Consider the following 20915-nt stretch of genomic DNA (forward strand, 5'->3'; position numbering starts at 1 on the left):
TCTCCAACACACTTGCTTAGCACTGAGCTCCTACCACTGTGTCTTCAGACTGTATTGTATTGTTCATATAATGTTTCGCGTCCATGCATAGTTGTGAGCCTCTGGAGCTCCAGGACCAGATGCCATTTAATGCTATGTCCAGAAGGAAATAGTAAATATGTAGTATGTAGCGAGTCTCCTTCAAATATTTGTGGGAAAACTTCTCTTATGGGTTCTAATATTCTCATACAAGTACATTCATGTCTTCACTTAAAACAATATCATGAAAGAAAGTTCTATATTTTCAGAAAAGCATTTTAATCTTTCACTCATATGCGATCATGAAGCAATCATAAAATACAGTACCTTTAATTTTATTATTTTTAAAATAAAATTTTCACTTCCTAAGAGTATCTATCTATCTATCTATCTATCTATCTATCTACCTACCTACCTACCTACCTACCTACCTGCACACATGCTGTGGACTGAACTGTGTCCCCCTGAAATCAATATGTTGAAGCCCTTAACCCTCAATGGCCTGGTATTCGAAGATGAGGCCTTTGAGAGGTAACTAGATTTAGATGGGGTCATGAGGGTGGGGCCCTAATCCTGGGATTGGTGCCCTTACAAGAAGAGACACCATGGTGCTTTGTCTTACTCTCCTCTGTGTGCGGACTCAACAAGGACGCAGACATCCGCAAGCTCTCACCAGAACCTGACCATGGTTGTGCCCTGACCTCAGCCTTCCAGCCTCTGGAACTGTGAGAAAATAAATTTGTGTTTGAGCCACCGGGTCTGTGGGATTTTGTGACGGCAGCCAGACTTAAGACGGTATGTATACTAGTTTGATACAGCTATAATACATAATATATATCATACATATCAACGCACACGCATACATTCTCTCTTTCTCTTTCACTGATGATTTGAGAAATATTTCAGATTCGTGTCAAATTATGGATATGGCAATAAGAAACTAAATGTCTACTACTTCTTGCTATTGAGATTATTAATTAGTTGCAGTTTAAACCCCAAAATATAATGTTTTATTTTTCAAAGGTTACATTAATTATTTTTAAAGATTTTATTTATTTATTTATTTATTTTAGAGAGAGAGGGAGACAGAGAGAGAGAGCCAGCAGGTGGAGGGAGAGGGACAAGCAGATTCCACACAAAGTGCAGAGCCTGATCAAGGGTTCGATCTCACCACCCGGAGATCGTGACCTGAGCCGAGAGAAGCTTAACAGACTGAGCCACCCAGGTGCTCCAATACATTAGTTACTTTTAAAAGCCCCATTATTCATGAAAGCATTACTAAAACTGGTATTTTTAGACTAAATTATCTTTTGACTATATTAACTTTAAAAATAAATGTAATATTATGCTAATTTAGAAAAACTTAAACAAGAATTGGAAGGCCACTTCATGGATCAATTCAAATCACCTCAGTTTCGAGAGGCCAAAACAGAACAACACAAAAAACTGTTACATATTACAAAAACTGATAGGAATCCGTACCTATATTCCTCTTGCGTGAAGCGTGGGATTTCTCCAGGATGTAAGACAAGAATTTTCACTGTGGCGCTGCTGGACATCACAGGCTCACCATCATCAAAAGCAACAACCACCAGCTTAAAAAGTAACAAAAATTCATGTTAAAGATGATTAACAAGAAGAAAGTAAAGCATCTTTTTTTTTTTTTTTAAAGATATAAAGCATCATTTTTAATCACTGGACTGCCTGGCTCCAGGAGGGGAACAAGGATCACTTCCTCACTGTCTTTCAGGGAGCAGGCTCTGGATGAGGGTATGTTACATATATTCTCACTTACTCTTCACAACAATAACACCAGGTGGGTGTTTCATTTTCGTTTCCTACACAAGAAAACTCATAAATGCTATGATAAAGCACTGCCAGTAAAACAGGTATATAATACTACATCTCTCCAATGATTAAACTGATCTCTCCACCACAGTCCCATTGGTGCCCACAGTAAAAACACGGGCCATTATGAGCACCGACACTTCTTTAAAAAGTGTTAAAATCAGTCACATTAATAGCAAAAAGCTAATTAGCTTCTTTATAAAAAGAAATTAATTTTTCAAGTGAATTAATTGTCTGCAAGATTATAGGGCAGAAATACTTCACTCTGGAGGATGAAACTGGAAATCTTTACAGTTTAACACACTTAGATATACACACTCTTAAAAATATATAAAACCAAGTTCATACTGTAGAGTAGAAACTGTTCAAAGGATATACAAACTGCAGAAAAGCTTTTGTCTCAAGATGTCTCAAGTAATAATATTTATTACTACAATATTGTTTATAATTGATTTGTTTTGGATAACGTATATTATGTCAAGAAATGTTAAGTATTTTCAATATCATGTGTTTCTCTGGAATGTGCATAATTTTGGAACCTGCAGGCTACTAATTTAAACCAATTCAACCTAGATCGTGAAACCATAACTAAGGATCGTCCTTGGGCCCATGATTTACCCTTGGGTTAACACTTTACAAACAGAACAATTGCTCCCACCAGTGGCAGGATTATGTGAGGCACAGTACTCACTGACAACGCACAAGGTTAACCAATGAGGGCATTTCCTCAATGCAGGGTCACAGGCTTTATTCACAACGAAAAAATTATTCTAGGTAATTACAGAAAATGGAAACACTCTAACATTTAATAAAATAGATTATTTATGATCATAGTGAAGGGTAGCAATATTTCAAATTTTCCTGAAGTATAACTGAATGTGAGTATATAAACTTGATTCAATAATTTTGCCTCTCAGTACTTATCTTAAGGGAAAAAATCAGGGAAGTGGCAAATAATATTTGCACAAGGAGTTTCACAACAACAAATAGTATTATAACAAAAAATGAGAAACAGCCTAATTATCCATCAACAAAGTGTTAGGCAAAAAAAAATAATAGTGCATTCATACAGTAGGACATCATTCAACCATTAAAATAATACCATTAACAGCATTTATTGTCCTGGGCAATATATTATTAAGTCAAAAAAGTGGTATGAATAATAGGATCATATTAATTTCAAACACATATGTGTACACTTGCGTTTGTATGGAATGTCATCATAAGGATAGATATTAAACTGCTAAATTCTAGTTGCCTCCAAGATGTGAAAGATCAAGTGTTTTTTTCTTACTGCTTAACTCTATTTTCTAAGTGTCTGTGGTAAAATATACATTACTTTTTAATTTAAAAAACAATTGAAAGGAGAAAAATGGAAACAAGTATGGTCATCTGTTAAACTATACTCTCAAAAGTTAAATATCAAATAGGTAACAGTAAGGAAAACACTGCACTGACCTTAAAAATTGTTGTAGGCTCTTCGTTAAGATTGACTCGAGTTATTACTCTTCCAGAATCTTCTTCTACGTCGAAAATACTGGCAGGATAAGGAAACTGGACATCATCTACTCTGTACCTCACACGACTTGCAGGTAATCCCTAAAATGAAATTATATATTACTAATTCACGTCCACAAAATGAAAACAAAGGGTATTGACGATGCCAAACTGATCTATAAAATGCATGGCCTTCTAGAAGTGAAAAATCATATTTAGCATTCACACTTCCAGGTTTGAACTGCAGCAGAATCTCTGTTTCTTGTGGATGACTCCACCCGAATCAATGAAGTATCTTCACTACCTGTTATTCAAAATTATTTATGTGAAAGAATGAATTAATGTTTGCCTTGGGCATCTTCTCTTCCACTTTCCTTTAATTATAGGAATCTCACCTGATCTAAACCCCATGTCTGCTTGGTAGTTTCCCTTCTGAGACAATTATGAATGATGTTCTTTTATTGTGCTTATGTGAACTCTGACACTGAGAGAATGACGGAGTGTGGAGGTCTGTTGTAAAGTGGAGGGATGGGTACACAAGTGGAGGAGACAAGAACTATTTACCAGCTGCTCTGTTCTGTTAAACATGCTAGGTTTTTCATAAATAAATTAATCCTCACAACAATCCTTTAGGATAACATTACTAATGATGATGATAGTAATAATAGTAACATAATGATAGCTAACATTTGTTGAATGCTTATTATGTCCAAGAACTACACTAAAGATGATACATGTATACTCTACCACCCATTTTTTTATTTTTAGTTAATGAACTTGAGGCTTATAGGGAGTGAAAGGATGTGGAATTGTCCCAGATACAGACCAAGATAAGTCAGGATATTTAAAAAATTCATTTAGAAAAAGAAATTGGCATTTGATAGATTTTTAAAGACTACAATAAAAATAGTCAAACTTTACATTGGTCTTATTTCGAATTATATAAAGGGACATTGGAATTACATAATCTTTTCCATGCTAAAGCCAGCCCTTGAGGTCAAGTAAACAATTTGGGCACAGAGCTAGCATGTGGTAGAACCGACCACAAACCTGAACAGACACTGTATAAGCCACTAAATTCCTTGAAGTAAAGCACTCCCAAAGCTCAGGCACAGGCATGTGTACCTTCTCGACCTCTATATTCAGCCTCTGCAATCTCTTCCAGTCTCGTGCCTCTGAACAACTTCTGTGTGTTCATCACTCCCATTTAAATTATGGCTCCACTCGTCTTTTAAACTCCAAAGTAATACATACAATGCTCAACTTAAATGTTCTATTTTTAACTCAGCATATCCCAAACCAGCATTCTGATTTCTCTCCCAAATATATACCTTCTCCACTCTAGATCGAAGGCCCCACCTTTTACCAAGTTGGTCTCTCTGAAAGCCTAGGGACGGGCAATGACACTTCTCTTTCTCTTGGACTCCGCAACCAAACTGTCCTCAAGTCCTGCTATTATCTCGATGAAAGCATATGCCTAATATAGATCATCCTCATCTCCTCTAACCACTTGTTTCCCGCAGTGGACTCCGAACTGACTTTCTGCTTCTGTTCTATTAAAGTTATCTTTAAAAATATAAACCTTCCCTGAGATATAAAAATATAAACCATAAATTGACAGCTTTCTCTCTAAGATCAGGAATAAGACAAGGATGTCCACTCTCACCACTTCTATTCAACCCAGAACTAGAAGTCCCAGCCACAGCAATCAGACAAGAAAAAGAAATAAAAGGTAACCAAATTGGTAAGGAAGAAGTAAAATTCATTACTTGCAAATGACATGATATTATATATAGAACCCTAAAGACTCCACCAAAATACTACTAGAACTGGTAAATGAATTCAGTAAGGTCTCAGGATACAAAATCAATATACAGAAATCTTTTGCATTTCTATAATGACGCATTTCTATAATGATCTATAATGTAATTTCTATAATGAAATAGCAGAAAGAGAAATTAAGAAAAGTCCCATTTACAATTGCACCAAAATTAAGAAAATACCTAAAAATAAACTTAACTAAAGAGGTGAAAGACTAGTACTCTGGAAACTATAAAACACTGATGAAAGCAACTGAAGGTGACACAAACGAATGGAAAAGTATTCTATACTCATGGATTGGGAGAATAAATATTGCTAAAATGTCCATACTACCAACAGTCTACAAAATTCATGCTATCTCTCTCAAAATACCAACAATATTTTTCACAGAACTAGAAAAAAACAATCATATAATGTATATGGAACCAGAAAAGACCTCAAATAGCCAAAGCAATCTTGAAAAAGAAGAACAAAACTGGAGGTATCACAATCCCAGATTTTAAAATATACTACACAAAGCTATCGGAATCAAAACAGTATGGTACTACCACAAAAACAGACACATAGATCAATGGAACAGAATAGAAAACCCAGAAATAAACCCATGATTATATGGTCAATTAATTTTGACCAAGGAGGCAAAAATATGCAATGGGAGGGGCACCTGGATGACTCAATCAGTTAAGCACTGACTCTTGGTTTTGGGTCAGGTCATGATCTCAGGGTCCTGGGATCAAGCCCCGAGTTGGGCTCTGTCCTCAGCAGGGAATCAGCTTGAGGATTTGTCTCCTCCTCCCTCTGCCCCTCCCCCTGCTTTCGTGCTCTCTCTCTCTCTAAAATAAATAAATCTTTAAGAAAAAGAATATACAATGGGAAAAAATTCTCTTCAACTAATGGTATTGGGAAAACTGGACAGCAACATGCAAAAGAATGAAAATGGACTACTTTCTTACACCATATATAAAAATAAATTCAAAATGGATTAAAGAGTTAAATGTGAGACCTAAAATCATAAAAATCCTAGAAGAGAGCACAGACGGTAATTTCTCTGACATTGACTGGAATAACAGTTTTTTTTCTAGATATGTCTCCTGAGGCAAGGGAAAATAAAGGCTTCTGCACAGCAAAGGAAATGATAAACAAAACTAAAAGACAACCTACTGAATGGGAGAAGATATTTGCAAAAGACATAACTGATTAAGGGTTAATTAGCATCCAAAATATATCAAGAACTTAAGCAACTTAACACCAAAAAACCCAAATAATCCAATTAAAAATGTGCAGAAGACATGAACAGACACTTGTCAAAGGTAAACAGATGGCCAAAGACACATAAAAAGATGTTCAACATCATTCATCAGCAGGGAAATGCAAATCAAAACTACAATGAGATATCACCTCTCACCTGTCAGAATGGCTAAAATAAAAAACACAAGAAACAACAGGTGTTGGCGAGGATATGGAGAAAAAGGAACCCTCACGCGCTATTTGTGGGACTATAAACTGGTGCCGCCACTATGGAAAACAATATGGAGGTTCCTCAAAAAATTAAAAATAGAGCTTCCCTATGATCCAGCAATTCCACTACTGGGATTACCAAAGAATACAAAAATACTAATTCAAAAAGATATATGCACCCCTATGTTTATAGCAGCATTATCTATAATAGCCAAGATATGGAAGCAATTCAAGTATCCACTGATAGAGGTAATTACATATTATATACTGGAATATTATTCAGCCACAAAAAAGGATGAGATCTTGCCATTCGTGACAACGTGGATGAACCTAGAGGGTGTTATGCTAAGTGAAATAAGTGAGAATAAGAAATAAATAACCATATGATGCACGGACATGTGGAACCTAAAAAACAAAACAAATGAATAAACAAACGAAAAGCAGAATCAGAACCATAAATACAGAGAACAAACGGAGGGTTGCCAGAGGGAAGGAGGTGGGGGGATGGGCAAAATGGGTGAAGGAGAGGGGGAGACACAGGCTTCCAGCTATGGGATGAGTAAGTCAGGAGGATGAAAGGCACAGTATAGAGAATAGAGTCATTGTGATAGTGTTTATGGTGACAGATGGGAGCTACACTTGGGGGGCGCACAGCGTAATGTATAAAGCAAATCACTGTGTCATATACCTGAACTCGTGTGACATTGTGTGTCAAATACACTCAAATCTAAAAATTTTAAAAATAATGATAACGGCAGGAGTTGTTAGCGGTCCATTTGCGTGCTTTACTACATTATCCAATAATGTGCATTTCATGTGTTCTCATGTGTATGCTTATAAGAAATCCGGGAGTTGGTATGAACAGCAACCATACCTTACAAAAAGGCAATCAAGGCTCTAAGAGTTAGCTCATTTCTGAATTTCCTCAACTAGTACATTTCAGCGTTATTACTCAAATGAAACAGGACTCATCCTATAACACAGGTCCTTACACATGAACCCACCTTGACATTTATCTCTGATATCCTCAAGGCAACAGTCCTTCAACATGAGAACGAGCAAAGCTACTTGGGAAAAATGCTCTAGAATTGGAAGCCCTCGTAAATCCTGCCTTAGCGCACTGCCCAGAAAGTTACGCAGCACATGTCCCATGAAGAAAAATGAAGGCAGAAAGAGCAAAATTACAGCACAAAATATTTCAAGACAAAATTTCAGAGTTTTTGTTAGATTCAGCACCCACTCCATCTGTAGTATAACTCTTGCTCCGTTCACAAATTAGTTATCCAGAAACTTAAAGTATGTTCATTAGACTCAGCATGCTTCCTTTACTAAAGCCAGTGTATTCATAGTACTTTCTGAATTACGTCTTTAACTGATAAAACGGAAAGAGGAGAAGTTTCAGTACTCTGAAGTGTTATCTCCCACGTGCCTAAAATATTTTGCTATCTAGAACAACCAGACCCTTCCTAGGGGATCATGACAGATAAGACTGCAGGTATATGAACATGTACGGTATACGCTAGCTATGTCATTTAACTTTTGATTCTATGATTTGTTATTCTACAGATCACTACCACATAAAGAAGATGGGACCTCCTGTGGCATGGTTTGCCCACCAGAGCCATTATCATAGGGTCCTCATCACCCTTGCTATGAAGGTGCTGCATTTTATTTGATATCACATGCAACAATAACTAAATACCTAAAATTATTTGGATTTTCCTTTGAATATATTCAAACGTATTTTTCTTTCCTTCCCTCCCTCTCCTCTTTATTTTTTTTTAATTTTTTATTGTTATGTTAATCACCATATATTACATAATTTGTTTTGGTGTAGTGTTCCATGATTCATTGTTTGTTCATAACACCCAGTGCTCCATGCAGAATGTGCCTCCTCAATACCCATCACCAGGCTAACCCATCCCCCCACCCTCCTCCCCTCCAGAAACCTCAGTTTGTTTTTCAGAGTCCATCATCTCTCCTGGTTCTTCTCCCCCTCTGACTTACTCCCCTTCATTCTTCCTCTCCTGCTATCTGCTTCTTTTTCTTTTTTCTTTAAATATGTTGTGTTATTTGTTTCAGAAGTACAGATCTGTGATTCAACAGTCTTACACAATTCACAGTGCTCACATATCTTCCCCAATGTCCATCACCCAGCCACCCCATCCCTCCCACCCCCGACCACTCCAGCAACCCTCAGTTTGTTCCTGAGATTAAGAATTCCTCATATCAGTGAGGTCATATGATACATGTCTTTCTCTGATTGACTTATTTCACTCAGCATAACACCCTCCAGTTCCATCCACGTCATTGCAAATGGCAAGATCTCATTCCTTTTGATGGCTGCATAATATTCCACTGTGTATATATACCACCTCTTCTTTATCCATTCATCTGTCGATGGACATCTTGGCTCTTTCCACAGTTTGGCTATTGTGGACAGCGCTGCTATAAACATTGGGGTGCACGTACCCCTTCGGGTCCCTACATTTGTATCTTTGGGGTAAATACCCAGTAGTGCAATTGCTGGATCGAATGGTAGCTCTAATTTCAACTGTTTGAGGAACCTCCATACTGTTTTCCAGAGTGGTTGCACCAGCTTGCATTCCCACCAACAGTGTAGGAGGGTTCCCCTTTTCCACATCCCCGCCAACATCTGTCGTTCCCTGACTTGTTAATTTTAGCCATTCTGACGGGTGTGAGGTGGTATCTCATTGAGGTTTTGATTTGGATTTCCCTGATGCCGAGCGATGTTGAGCACTTTTTCATGTGCCTGTTGGCCATTTGGATGTCTTCTTTGGAAAAATGTCTGTTCATGTCTTCTGCCCATTTCTGGATTGGATTATTTGTTCTTTGGGTGTTGAGTTTGATAAGTTCTTTATAGATTTTGGGTACTAGCCCTTTATCTGATATGTCATTTGCAAATATTTTCTCCCATTCTGTCGGTTGTCTTTTGGTTTTGTGGACTGTTTCTTTTGCTGTGCAAAAGCTTTTTATCTTGATGAAATCCCAATAGTTCATTTTTGCCCTGGCTTCCTGTGCCTTTGGTGATGTTTCTAGGAAGAAGTTGCTGCGGCTGAGGTCGAAGAGGTTGCTACCTGTGTTCTCCTTTAGGATTTGGATGGACTCCTGTCTCACGTTTAGGTCTTTCAACCATTTGGAGTCTATTTTTGTGTGTGGTGTAAGGAAATGGTCCAGTTTCATTCTTCTGCATGTGGCTGTCCAATTTTCCCAACAACATTTGTTGAAGAGACTGTCTTTTTTCCACTGGACATTCTTTCCTGCTTTGTCAAAGATAAGTTGACCATAGAGTTGAGGGTCCATTTCTGGGCTCTCGATTCTGTTCCATTGATCGATGTGTCTGTTTTTGTGCCAGTACCATACTGTCTTGATGATGACAGCTTTGTAATAGAGCCGGAAGTCTGGAATTGTGATGCCGCCAGCTTTGTTTTTCTTTTTCAATATTCCTCTGGCTATTCGGGGTCTCTTCTGGTTCCATACAAATTTTAGGATTATTTGTTCCATTTCTTTGAAAACAGTGATGGTATTTTGATGGGGATTGCATTGAATGTGTAGATTGCTCTAGGTAGCATTGACATCTTCACAATGTTGGTTCTTCCAATCCATGAGCATGGAACGTTTTTCCATTTCTTTGTGTCTTCTTCAATTTCTTTCCTGAGTATTTTATAGTGTTCTGAGTACAGATCCTTTGCCTCTTTGGTTAGATTTATTCCTAGGTATCTTATGGTTTTGGGTGCAATTGTGAATGGGATCGACTCCTTGATTTGTCTCTCTTCTGTCTTGTTGGTGGTGTATAGGAATGCCACTGATTTCTGTGCATTGATTTTATAGCCTGCTACTTGACTGAATTCCTGTATGAGTTCTAGCAGTTTTGGGGTGGAGTCTTTTGGGTTTTCCACATGAAGTATCATATCATCTGCAAAGAGTGAGAGTTTGACTTCCTCTTTGCTGATTTGGATGCCTTTGATTTCTTTTTGTTGTCTGATTGCTGTGGCTAGGACTTCTAATACTATGTTGGATAGCAGTGGTGAGAGTGGACATCCCTGCCGCGATCCTGACCTTAGGGGAAAAGCTCTCAGCTTTTCCCCATTGAGAATGATATTTGCTGTAGGTTTTTCATAGATGGCTTTTATGAGATTGAGGTATGTACCCTCTATCCCTATACTCTGAAGAGTTTTGATCAAGAAAGTATGCTGTACTTTGTCAAATGCTTTTTCTGCATCTATTGAGAGGATCATATGATTCTTGTTCTTTCTTTTGTTAATGTATTTTATCACATTGATTGATTTGCGGATGTTGAACCAGCCTTGCAGCCCAGGGATAAATTCCACTTGGTCGTGGTGAATCATCCTTTTAATGTACTGTTGGATCCTTTTGGCTAGTATTTTGGTGAGAATTTTTGCATCCATGTTCATCAAGGATATTGGTCTGTAATTCTCCTTTTTGATGGGATCTTTGTCTGGTTTTGGGATCAAGGTAATGGTGGCCTCATAAAATGAATTTGGAAGGTTTCCTTCCATTTCTATTTTTTGGAACAGTTTCAGGAGGATAGGTATTAATTCTTCTTTAAATGTCTGATAGAATTCCCCTGGGAAGCCATCTGGACCTGGGCTTTTGTTTCTTGGGAGATTTTTGATGACTGCTGCAATTTCCTTAGTGGTTATAGGTCTGTTCAGGTTTTCTATTTCTTCCTGGTTCAGTTTTGGTAGTTGATACATCTCTAGGAATGCACCCATTTCTTCCAGGTTATCTAATTTGCTGGCATAGAGTTGCTCATAATACGTTCTTATAATTGTTTGTATTTCTTTGGTGTTGGTTGTGATCTCTCCTCTTTCATTCATGATTTTGTTGATTTGGGTCATTTCTCTTTTCTTTTTGATCAGTCTGGCCAGGGGTTTATCCATCTTGTTAATTCTTTCAAAGAACCAGCTCCTAGTTTTGTGGATCTGTTCTACTGTTCTTTTGCTTTCTATTTCATTGATTTCTGCTCTGATCTTTGTTATTTCTCTTCTCCTGCTGGGTTTAGGCTTTATTTGCTGTTCTTTCTCCAGCTCCTTTAGGTGTAGGGTTAGATTGTGTATTTGAGACCTTTCTTGTTTCTTGAGAAAGGCTTGTATTGCTATATACTTTCCTCTCAGGACTGCCTTTGCTGTATCCCAAAGATTTTGGACAGTTGTGTTTTCATTTTCATTGGTTTCCATGAATTTTTTTAATTCTTTTTTAATTTCCTAGTTGACCCATTCATTCTTTAGTAGGATGCTCTTTAGCCTCCACGTACTTGAGTTCTTTCCGACTTTCCTCTTGTGATTGAGTTCTAGTTTCAAAGCATTGTGGTCTGAAAATATGCAGGGAATGATCCCAATCTTTTGGTACCGGTTGAGACCTGATTTGTGACCTAGGATGTGATCAATTCTCGAGAATGTTCCATGGGCACTAGAGAAGAATGTGTATTCTGTTGCTTTGGGATGGAATGTTCTGAATATGTCTGTGAAGTCCATTTGGTGCAGTGTGTCATTTAAAGTCTTTATTTCCTTGTTGATCTTTTTCTTAGATGATCTGTCCATTTCAGTCAGGGGATGTTAAAGTCCCCCACTATTATTGTATTGTTGTCAATGTGTTTCTTTGCTTTTGTTATTAATTGCCTTATATAACTGGCTGCTCCCATGTTCGGGGCATAGATATTTACAATTGTTAGATCTTCTTGTTGGATAGACCCTTTAAGTAGGATATAGTGTCCTTCCTCATCTCTTATTACAGTCTTTGTTTTAAAATCTAGTTTGTCTGATATAAGGATTGCCACCCCAGCTTTCTTTTGGTGTTCATTAGCATGGTAAATGGTTTTCCACCCCCTCACTTTCAATCTGGGGGTGTCTTTGGGTCTAAAATGAGTCTCTTGCACACAGCATATGGATGGGTCTTGTTTTTTAATCCAATCTGATAGCCTGTGTCTTTTTATTGGGGCATTTAGCCCATTTACATTCAGGGTAACTATTGAAAGGTATGAATTTAGTGCCATTGTATTGCCTGTAAGGTGACTGTTAGTGTATGTTGTCTGTGTTCCTTTCCGATCTTTGCTGCTTTTAGGTTCTCTCTTTGCTTAGAGGACCCCTTTCAATATTTCTTGGAGGGCTGGTTTCGTGTTTGCAAATTCCTTTTGTTTTTGTTTGTCCTGGAAGCTTTTTATCTCTCCTTCTATTTTCAATGACAGCCTAGCTGGATATAGTATTCTTGGCTGCATATTTTTCTCGTTTAGTGCTCTGAAGATATCTTGCCAGTCCATTCTGGCCTGCCAGGTCTCTGTGGATAGGTCTGTTGCCAATCTAATATTTTTACCATTGTAGGTTACATATCTCTTCTCCCGAGCTGCTTTCAGGATTTTCTCTTTGTCTCTGAGACTCGTAAGTTTTACTATTAGATGTCGGGTTGTAGACCTATTTTTATTGATTTTGAGAGGGGTTCTCTGTGCCTCCTGGATTTTAATGCCTGTTTCCTTCCTCACATTAGGGAAGTTCTCTGCTATTATTTGCTCCAATATACCTTCTGCCCCTCTCTCTCTTTCTTCTTCTTCTGGGATCCCAATTATTCTAATGTTGTTTCATCTTATCGAATCACTTATCTCTCGAATTCTGCCCTCGTGATCCCGTAGTTGTTTCTCGCTCTTTTTCTCAGCCTCTTTACTTTCCATCATTTGGTCTTCTATATCACGGATTCTCTCTTCTGCCTCATTTATCCTAGCAGTTAGTGCCCTCATTTATGATTGCACCTCATCAATAGCCTTTTTGATTTCGACTTGGTTAGATTTTAGTTCTTTTATTTCTCCAGAAAGGGTTTCTCTAATAACTTCCACGCTTTTTTCAAGCCCAGCTAGTATCTTTAAAGTCATGATTCTGAACTCTAGGTCCGACATCTTACTAATGTCCGTATTGAGTAGGTCCCTGGCTGACGATACTATCTCTTGTTCTTTTTGCTGAGGTGATTTTTTTCGTCTTGTCATTTTGTCCAGAGTAGAACAGATGAATGAGAGAACAAAATGCTAACAGGTTTACAAGTCCCCAGCAAATATACTGTATACAAATCAGAAAAGACCTGAAACCAGGGGAAAAGAAATGGAAAGAAAGAAAAAAGAAAGAGGAAAAAAAAGAAAAAAAAAGATAAAAACAAAAAGAGAACAATAGAAAAAAAGCAGAATGTGATCAAATATGATCAGGCTAGTGCATAGATCAGTGCCACACACTAGATTTTGGGCGTATTTTGGTCTGTTAGAAAAAAGTGCCTCCTAAAATTTTAAAGGAAGAAAGACATATATGTACAAAATAAGGGTTGATACAATGAAGGGATAGAGGATGACTGTAAAGATGAAAATTATAAAAGATTTTATAAAAGGACTTGATAAGATAAGAAGTTGTTTGAAAAAAGAAAGAAGATTTAAAAAAAAAAAAGAAAAAAGGGAGAGAATGTGGTCAGGCAGGAGACTAGAACAGAACCATACACTAGTGATTTAGGGTATATTTTTATCTGTTAGAAGAAACTGTATCTCAAAATTTTAAAGAGAGAACAACTTATATATATATATATATATATATACATGCCAAAAATAAGGGTAACTACTATGAAGGGAAAAAATATGACTCTAAAAATGAAAAATAAAAAATGTTTTTTTTTTTTAAAAGAGATTGATAAGATGTTGGTTGAAAAAGGGAAAAAGAAAAAGAAAAAAAAACAGTTAACAAAAATTAACTTTGATGAACTAATGAATCATGGTAAAAAAAAGCCATGAATTCTATGTGCAGTATTCCCCTAGCGCTGGAGTTCTCCCGTTCTCCTTGATCGGTAAACTTGGTCTTGGCTGGCTGGCTGTTCGTGCTGATCTTCTGGGGGAGGGGCCTGTTGCCGTGGTTCCCAAATGTCTCTGCCGGAGGAGGAATTGCCCCGCCCTTGTCGGTCCGGGCTAAGGAAGCTGCTCGGGTTTGCTCTCCGGAGCTTTTGTTCCCTGCAAGCTCTCGGTACAGCTTTGGAGGACCAGGGCGAAAATGGTGGCCTCCCAATCTCCACCCGGAGGAGCTGAGACCTCGGGGCCCCGCTCCTCAGTGCGCCCCCAGAGAAAAGCAGTCACTCCCGTGTCCCCGGTCTCCGGCCGCACTCCGTGCTCACCCGGCCTGTGACCGAGCGTTGCTATCTCTGGCACCCGACCCCGTGTGGAGTCTCCAAACCCAGCAGATCCCTGCGGTGCGCTCCCGCGCCGCTCCTCCCGGGGGAGGAAGGGGGGTCTCCCCGGCTCTGCCGCTTGTTGGGTCCCTGCTGGAGGAGCCGTGCCCCGACTGGGCCGCGGATCACAGTTTAGGGCCACCCCGAGCTGAGAGCCCGCGCCTTGGCTCCGTCTCTGCAGCCGGCTTCCCTGCTCCGATCCCTGGGAGCTCTGGCGCACTCAGGCACCCCCGGTCTTTCTGTGACCCCGAGGGTCCTGAGACCACACTGTCCCGCGAGGGTTCCACCCCCCGCTTAGCCACTGGAGCGACGTCCCTCCGCCGAGCCGACTTCTAGAAGGTCCGATTTTGTGCTCCGCGGCTCTAGCACTTGCCAGAAGCGGCCGACGGAGGCCCCTCCCCCGCCGTCTATCCTCCCGAATATCGCCTCGGATTCACTTCTCCGCACGCCCTACCTTCCAGTAAGTGGTCGCTTCCCTGTTCAGAGAGTTGTTGCTACTCTCCTCTTCGGTCTCCTGTTGAGTTCGTAGGTGTTCAGAATGGTTTGATCCCTATTCAGCTGAATTCCTGAGACCAGACGAAATCTAGGTCTCCTACTCCTCCGCCATCTTGCTCCGCCCCCCTCTCTTCTTTATTTTTATCTTTCTTTTTCATCTTTCCTCCCTACCTCCCTTCCTCCTTTTTTTTTCCTTTCCAAAATCTTTTTTTATGTAAGTCTTGCTTTATACTTAAATAATTAAGCCATATGACAGGCAAAGGTAACTGGTTTGGAGACAGCTGCAGTTAACATGCCTAACATTGTCCGTGGGCCATTTATGACATGAATCAGGTCAGGTGCATGGTTTCAAGAAATCATAAAAATTAAAATTAATATGATTAATCTGCAAAACAACATCATTGTAAAATTGAGAAATTCAACCATACTAAAAAAAGGAACCATTATAAACTTTATCACTTAATATTATTTATCATTACTATTTGTTAAATATCTAACACTTGATTCCACTAAAAATTTAACAGGTATGATCAAAGTATTCTAATGTACAAAATTCACTCAATTATATTTTAAAAAATGAAATGAAATAGTCCATTGAGTTGATGAATTATGTATTTTAATAACTATAATATGGCATATAAGCATTCAAGTTATCATTTAGTAAATATCTAAGTATTGATAGTAATTTTTCAAAACCCAAATACTTGGTAATTTTGGTAAACATTACCTTACCAAATATTTTGGTTTTTCCTTAATATAAATTGTGCTAGAAATAGAGGGATCTCTGTTTACTCTTACATATTCCCAACAAGTTGATATTTTTCCCAGTTGAATACATTTCTCGTATTTATTTTTTAAAGTAAACCAAGCTACAAAAACATACTTAGAATTGAGATGAAATATTTATTACCTTGTACTCTAATTCAAGATAAGATAGTATATACATTATACTGTGTCTGTATATGCATTTATAGGTTTATTAAGAGGGTTTTCTGGACAATTAATACTGAAGGAAGAGCTCTCTTTTTATAAAAAAGCCAATATTTAAAATTTTATTACTATGGCAATAGATTCCTCTTCTATAACATTTCCAAATTACAATAAAGTCACTAATACTGCAAGCCGTTTACAAAAGTTATTTTCTTCAAGTTCATACTAAATTAAAACTAGGCTATAGTTTGATTTATAAATGATAAGCAAATGACTTCTTGGTCCTGCACGCTGATGAGACAAATTGATCGGTCTTTATTTAGGACGGAAGAAATCTTGCAAGGTTATCGGTTAGCTCCCCGTGGTTAGACAATAGCACCACTAAACCATCGCATTCAGATAAAGTTTTAAAAGATTTTGGCAAAAGAAAGTTCATTGATGTCGTTTGGACCCATGGTGGCATTTCAGCACTTGGACAATCAGAAAGCTCTTCCTCAGGGCAACACTCGCTGAAAGCCAAGCTATTTGTCCCCCGAAGTGAGGGGGCAGAGTCTTCCTTCTCTTTAAGGGAATAGAAGTCTTCATACTTTGAAGACCAGTGTTTTACCCTGAGCCTCGTTTTGTCAGGATAGATAGTCCTAATTCTTTTTGTAGCATCTGAGGGATTCTCTTCTTGCCTTTCCATTTCCAGGCCCTTACTTATGACAGTTGTTTAGAAATGCATTCCAACCGTGGGCTCAAGAGAACGAAACAAATTGTCTATGGCGTTAGGTCCCCATGAATGAAGACAACTACTTTAGACAGGCACATAGTGGAATCCATTTAATTTTATTCTTTAGCCAACTAACTAAACTACCATGTCTCTTCCTTAGTACAGATATCCTAATATCACGAGGTAGAATGTATTTTGACTTTGCAGGCAATGTAATATTTCAAAAAGGTACTATAAAAGAGATGGTGGTCCAATGTAATTTATCGAAAGTTAGTGGGTGATCTCATAATATGTATGCAATATCACATAAAAAAAGAAGACTAAACAATTTTAGAATTTTGCTCTATTTACCTAGCCACCACAAGAGACATTATCAAAAGAAAAAAAATTGCAACAAAACAAAACAAGACATAATAAACATGAATTCAATAGGATAGTGGTAAAATTCTCTGCAAAGAGTCTCTTCTCAGCAGGGGTGGCAAAAACAGAGTATACAATCATTATGCCTCTTGGAGTCTTTTGAGGGGAAAATACAATGGATTCCTTCTTAAAATATTACGGAACGTGAGGACATATGAGAAGCATAGCAGGACAGCTTCTCTGAACTCTCCTCACTTACTGTGACAGCGCTTTCTATAAATCCCGCTGACCTTACCCATCTATTGGAGCAAGTATGACTTCAGATAACCATGATTTGGGAAGACTAATGAGGTGCTGGTACAGCAAACCTTCTTAATGTCACTTCCATTCACCGCAAGAGTTTGAGATATTTTTTTCCCTAATTTTCAAATAAGTGACACATTCTCCTTTAGAGGGATATATTTCCCTAAACAAATTTTCAAAAAAGAACCATGATATTAGTGGAAGCTTAACCATTCAAGGGGCACGGGAAACTTGGACTTTGCATCACAGAGACTCTGGAAATTAAAAATTATATAAACTTAAGTGTAAAAATTATATATAATATCAGCAATTGAAAATGTTATAAATTACCTCTTATCTAATACTTATCATCTTGCTCATATGTTTCATAGTACAGGGATTAATTCATTAGATGAGGGTTCATTCATTCATTCATTCATTCACGTATTTGACATGTCTTCTGACTAGACACAGCTGAGTCCTGAGGGTACCAGAATGAAAACTGAGTTGGGAAGATGGAATTCATCTCATATCCCTAACCTTCTTGATGATCATTAGCAGTAATTCAGCAAGAATGGCCTCCTAGAACACCAAGCTCACATCTAACCCAACACTCCTCTGTGTGTTGTTCACTCTTGGCATCACTTTTGTGAGGCTAGTTCCTCCCAACACCCAGGTCTCAGATGACCCCTCCTCTGCCTCTACCCAGTCATAAACCACTTGAGTCAATCCTTATTGTATTTTCTTTAGACTATGTAGCCTTATCTGAATTTACATTTCATATTTACTTGTTCACAGGTTTGCAGCATATCCCTGTCCCTCGATTGTGAGCTCCATTAGAGCAGATGATTTTTTTTGCCTTGCCATTAAGAGATCAAAAATAATTTGTTAAATGAACATTTAAGATATGATGATGCTTATGCGTATGTGTGTCCCAAGCTGCCAGGATGCCCAACTCCAGGGACATCACTTACATGGGGGTGTGGCCGTATGTGGAACTCCCACTGTGGTTGAAAATATACATCACCCGAGTCCCTGCTTGCAGTGATCATGTGCACAGTTTTTGAGAGCAGAAAAGAAGTGGAGATTTTATCAGTGATTTTTGTTTGGGGAAAATGCATCAGAAAAGAGATGATAATGGAACCTATGGAAACAAAGCTCCCAAAAGTAGCAGATAGGAGGAGAATAAACATTTTTTCCAAAAAGATCCCTGAATCCAGTATTTCAGAAATGAAACTATCATCATGAAAATTCTTTTTTTTTTTTTTTTTCTGGACGGGATGAATATAAAGCTTTATCTCCTCCCTACTTCTCAGCTTCTGTCCTTATATTCTGTTGCTCCTTCAATTATATTTAATACATTCTGTTGTTCAGCTCATCCTTTAAAATAATGACATAATCTTCTGGATTTTTCCAATAAAGGAATCCCCATATGACTTACATTATCAGGATACGAATGATGTTTACTTATGCTAACTTCATTGCACAATGTGTCAAATCCAAGTTACATGGTGGGTTAACCTATTGTTGAACAAGATTGAGATTTCTGAGTGATTTTTCAGTAACTGTGAGAATCATCATTACATAAGTAATTTTGTATATGGTCTGGAGGACCTCTAAGAATTTACTAACCTTAGAAAATGGCTAAACTGTTGGCATGTTTTCAGTTTAAAACCCACTAATATCTGTTCATAGATTCTCATTTATGGCTATTATTTATCTCTCAGAATGTTAGGCAATGATGAAAAAGACAGATGTGCTTCTCTATTTATGGGCCTCATAATGGCGTTGACGGGGGAGACAAAAGTTGCACAGATAAACACAACTACATACTAACATTTCTGATAAAAGCTGTAAAGGAGAAGTATGGGTGTTACTAACTGAAGGTGCTAGAACTAGGTTACAGGTGTTCAGGTTGATAATCAAGTGGACTTCCTACCTCACTGTTGGCACTTAACCCATGAACATGAGATGTGCCTTCCATATGTATTCCGCTTTATAGGGATCATAGTGATCATGTCATATGCAGAGTCTGATCTGGTGTGTCATTTGAGTACTAGAGTGACAAGCTAAAATGTAATTTATGTGTCAAGATTTTGGATATTTTATCTTCCACTCAAAGGAATAAAACTAGAGATGTATCATTATGAAGTGACATCAGTTGAATATGTCTATTTAAGTGAAATACTTTGTAATTGTTGGTTTAAAAAAACTTTATTAAAAATGTACATATTTGGGGCACCTGGGTGGCTCAGTTGGTTAAGTGTCTGCCTTTGGCTCAGGTCATGATCCCAGGGTCCTGGGATTGAGCCCCACATTGGGCTCTCTACTCAGCGGGCAGTTTGCTTCTCCCTCTGCCCCTCGCCGCCCCTGCTCATGCTTGCATGCTCTCTCTCGCTCTGTCAAATAAATAAATAAAATCTAAAAAAATGTACATATTCATTTGGGGGGCATTGTAGAGACCCAATTAACACGGTGTTTTCATGAAAACTCTATTCTCAAATTGTGCACTGTCATAGATGACACTAGAAATACTTCATGCGTCCAGGGATTGATATCTTAAAGGTAATAAATGCTGAGCAGATAAGAACTGTACCAAACCAGAGGCGGAGTTCAGGAAGTTTGACATCTCCCTGAAAGGAAGGATGAGGATGAGGAAATACCAACTACCATTTACGTGCCTGACATTGGCTAAGTGCTTTCATTCTTCATCAAAGCCAAGTACCAATCCAGCACAATGTTCTTATTATTCTTACTTGGAGATGAGGTTTAAAGAAGTAAAGTAACTGCAGTACAATATCATTTTTCCTGGTTAATCACAAACGCCAACCCTGGTGACATTAGTCAATAGCTTTGAAGGACTCGGGATGCTTGCCAACCCTAATTGCCCTCAGGAAGGACGTGATTTAATATCACCTATTAATAAATGAATTAATTGATTTGTTTGTTCATGTATTAGGCTTCTTTCCAAATATGATTTGAGGTACTATGTGACTTATTTAAATAGAGTGTGGTTTCCAAAATGTGAAAGACATGTCAACCTTGTGATGTCCTTTTCTCTGCTAAATTTGACTGTGTAAGGCTCAATAAATATTAGTATGAGAAAATACTACTGGAAAGGTCATTTATTCAGCACATAGACAGCACTGTGGTGATACAGTGACACTCTGAACCAGGCATTTTTTCTAGATGAGGGGAACATAACAGACGAAAAAAAAAATTCCCACCATCATAGTGCTTATATTCGATTTTTTACATCAAACAATAA

The 20915-nt window shown here is 38.1% G+C and overlaps 1 protein-coding gene across 17 annotated transcripts in view; it reads right to left on the reverse strand.

Moving 5' to 3' along the window:
- The window catches only part of PCDH15 (protocadherin related 15), a 781344-nt gene that overhangs the window by 161022 nt on the left and 599407 nt on the right, over positions 1-20915 (reverse strand). For all 17 annotated transcript variants that reach the window (XM_088020022.1, XM_088020021.1, XM_088020020.1 and 14 more), the window contains 2 exons: positions 3325-3465; positions 1501-1613 (listed from right to left, as the gene is read on the reverse strand). In XM_088020022.1, the coding sequence (XP_087876148.1) occupies positions 1501-1613; positions 3325-3465 (254 nt within the window). The remainder of the gene's footprint in view (positions 1-1500; positions 1614-3324; positions 3466-20915) is intronic.

The sequence above is a fragment of the Eumetopias jubatus genome, unplaced genomic scaffold (assembly GCF_037043125.1).
Source record: "Eumetopias jubatus isolate StellerSeaLion01/CBP00866 unplaced genomic scaffold, mEumJub1_p1.0 scaffold_17, whole genome shotgun sequence".
Lineage (NCBI taxonomy): Eukaryota > Metazoa > Chordata > Mammalia > Carnivora > Otariidae > Eumetopias > Eumetopias jubatus.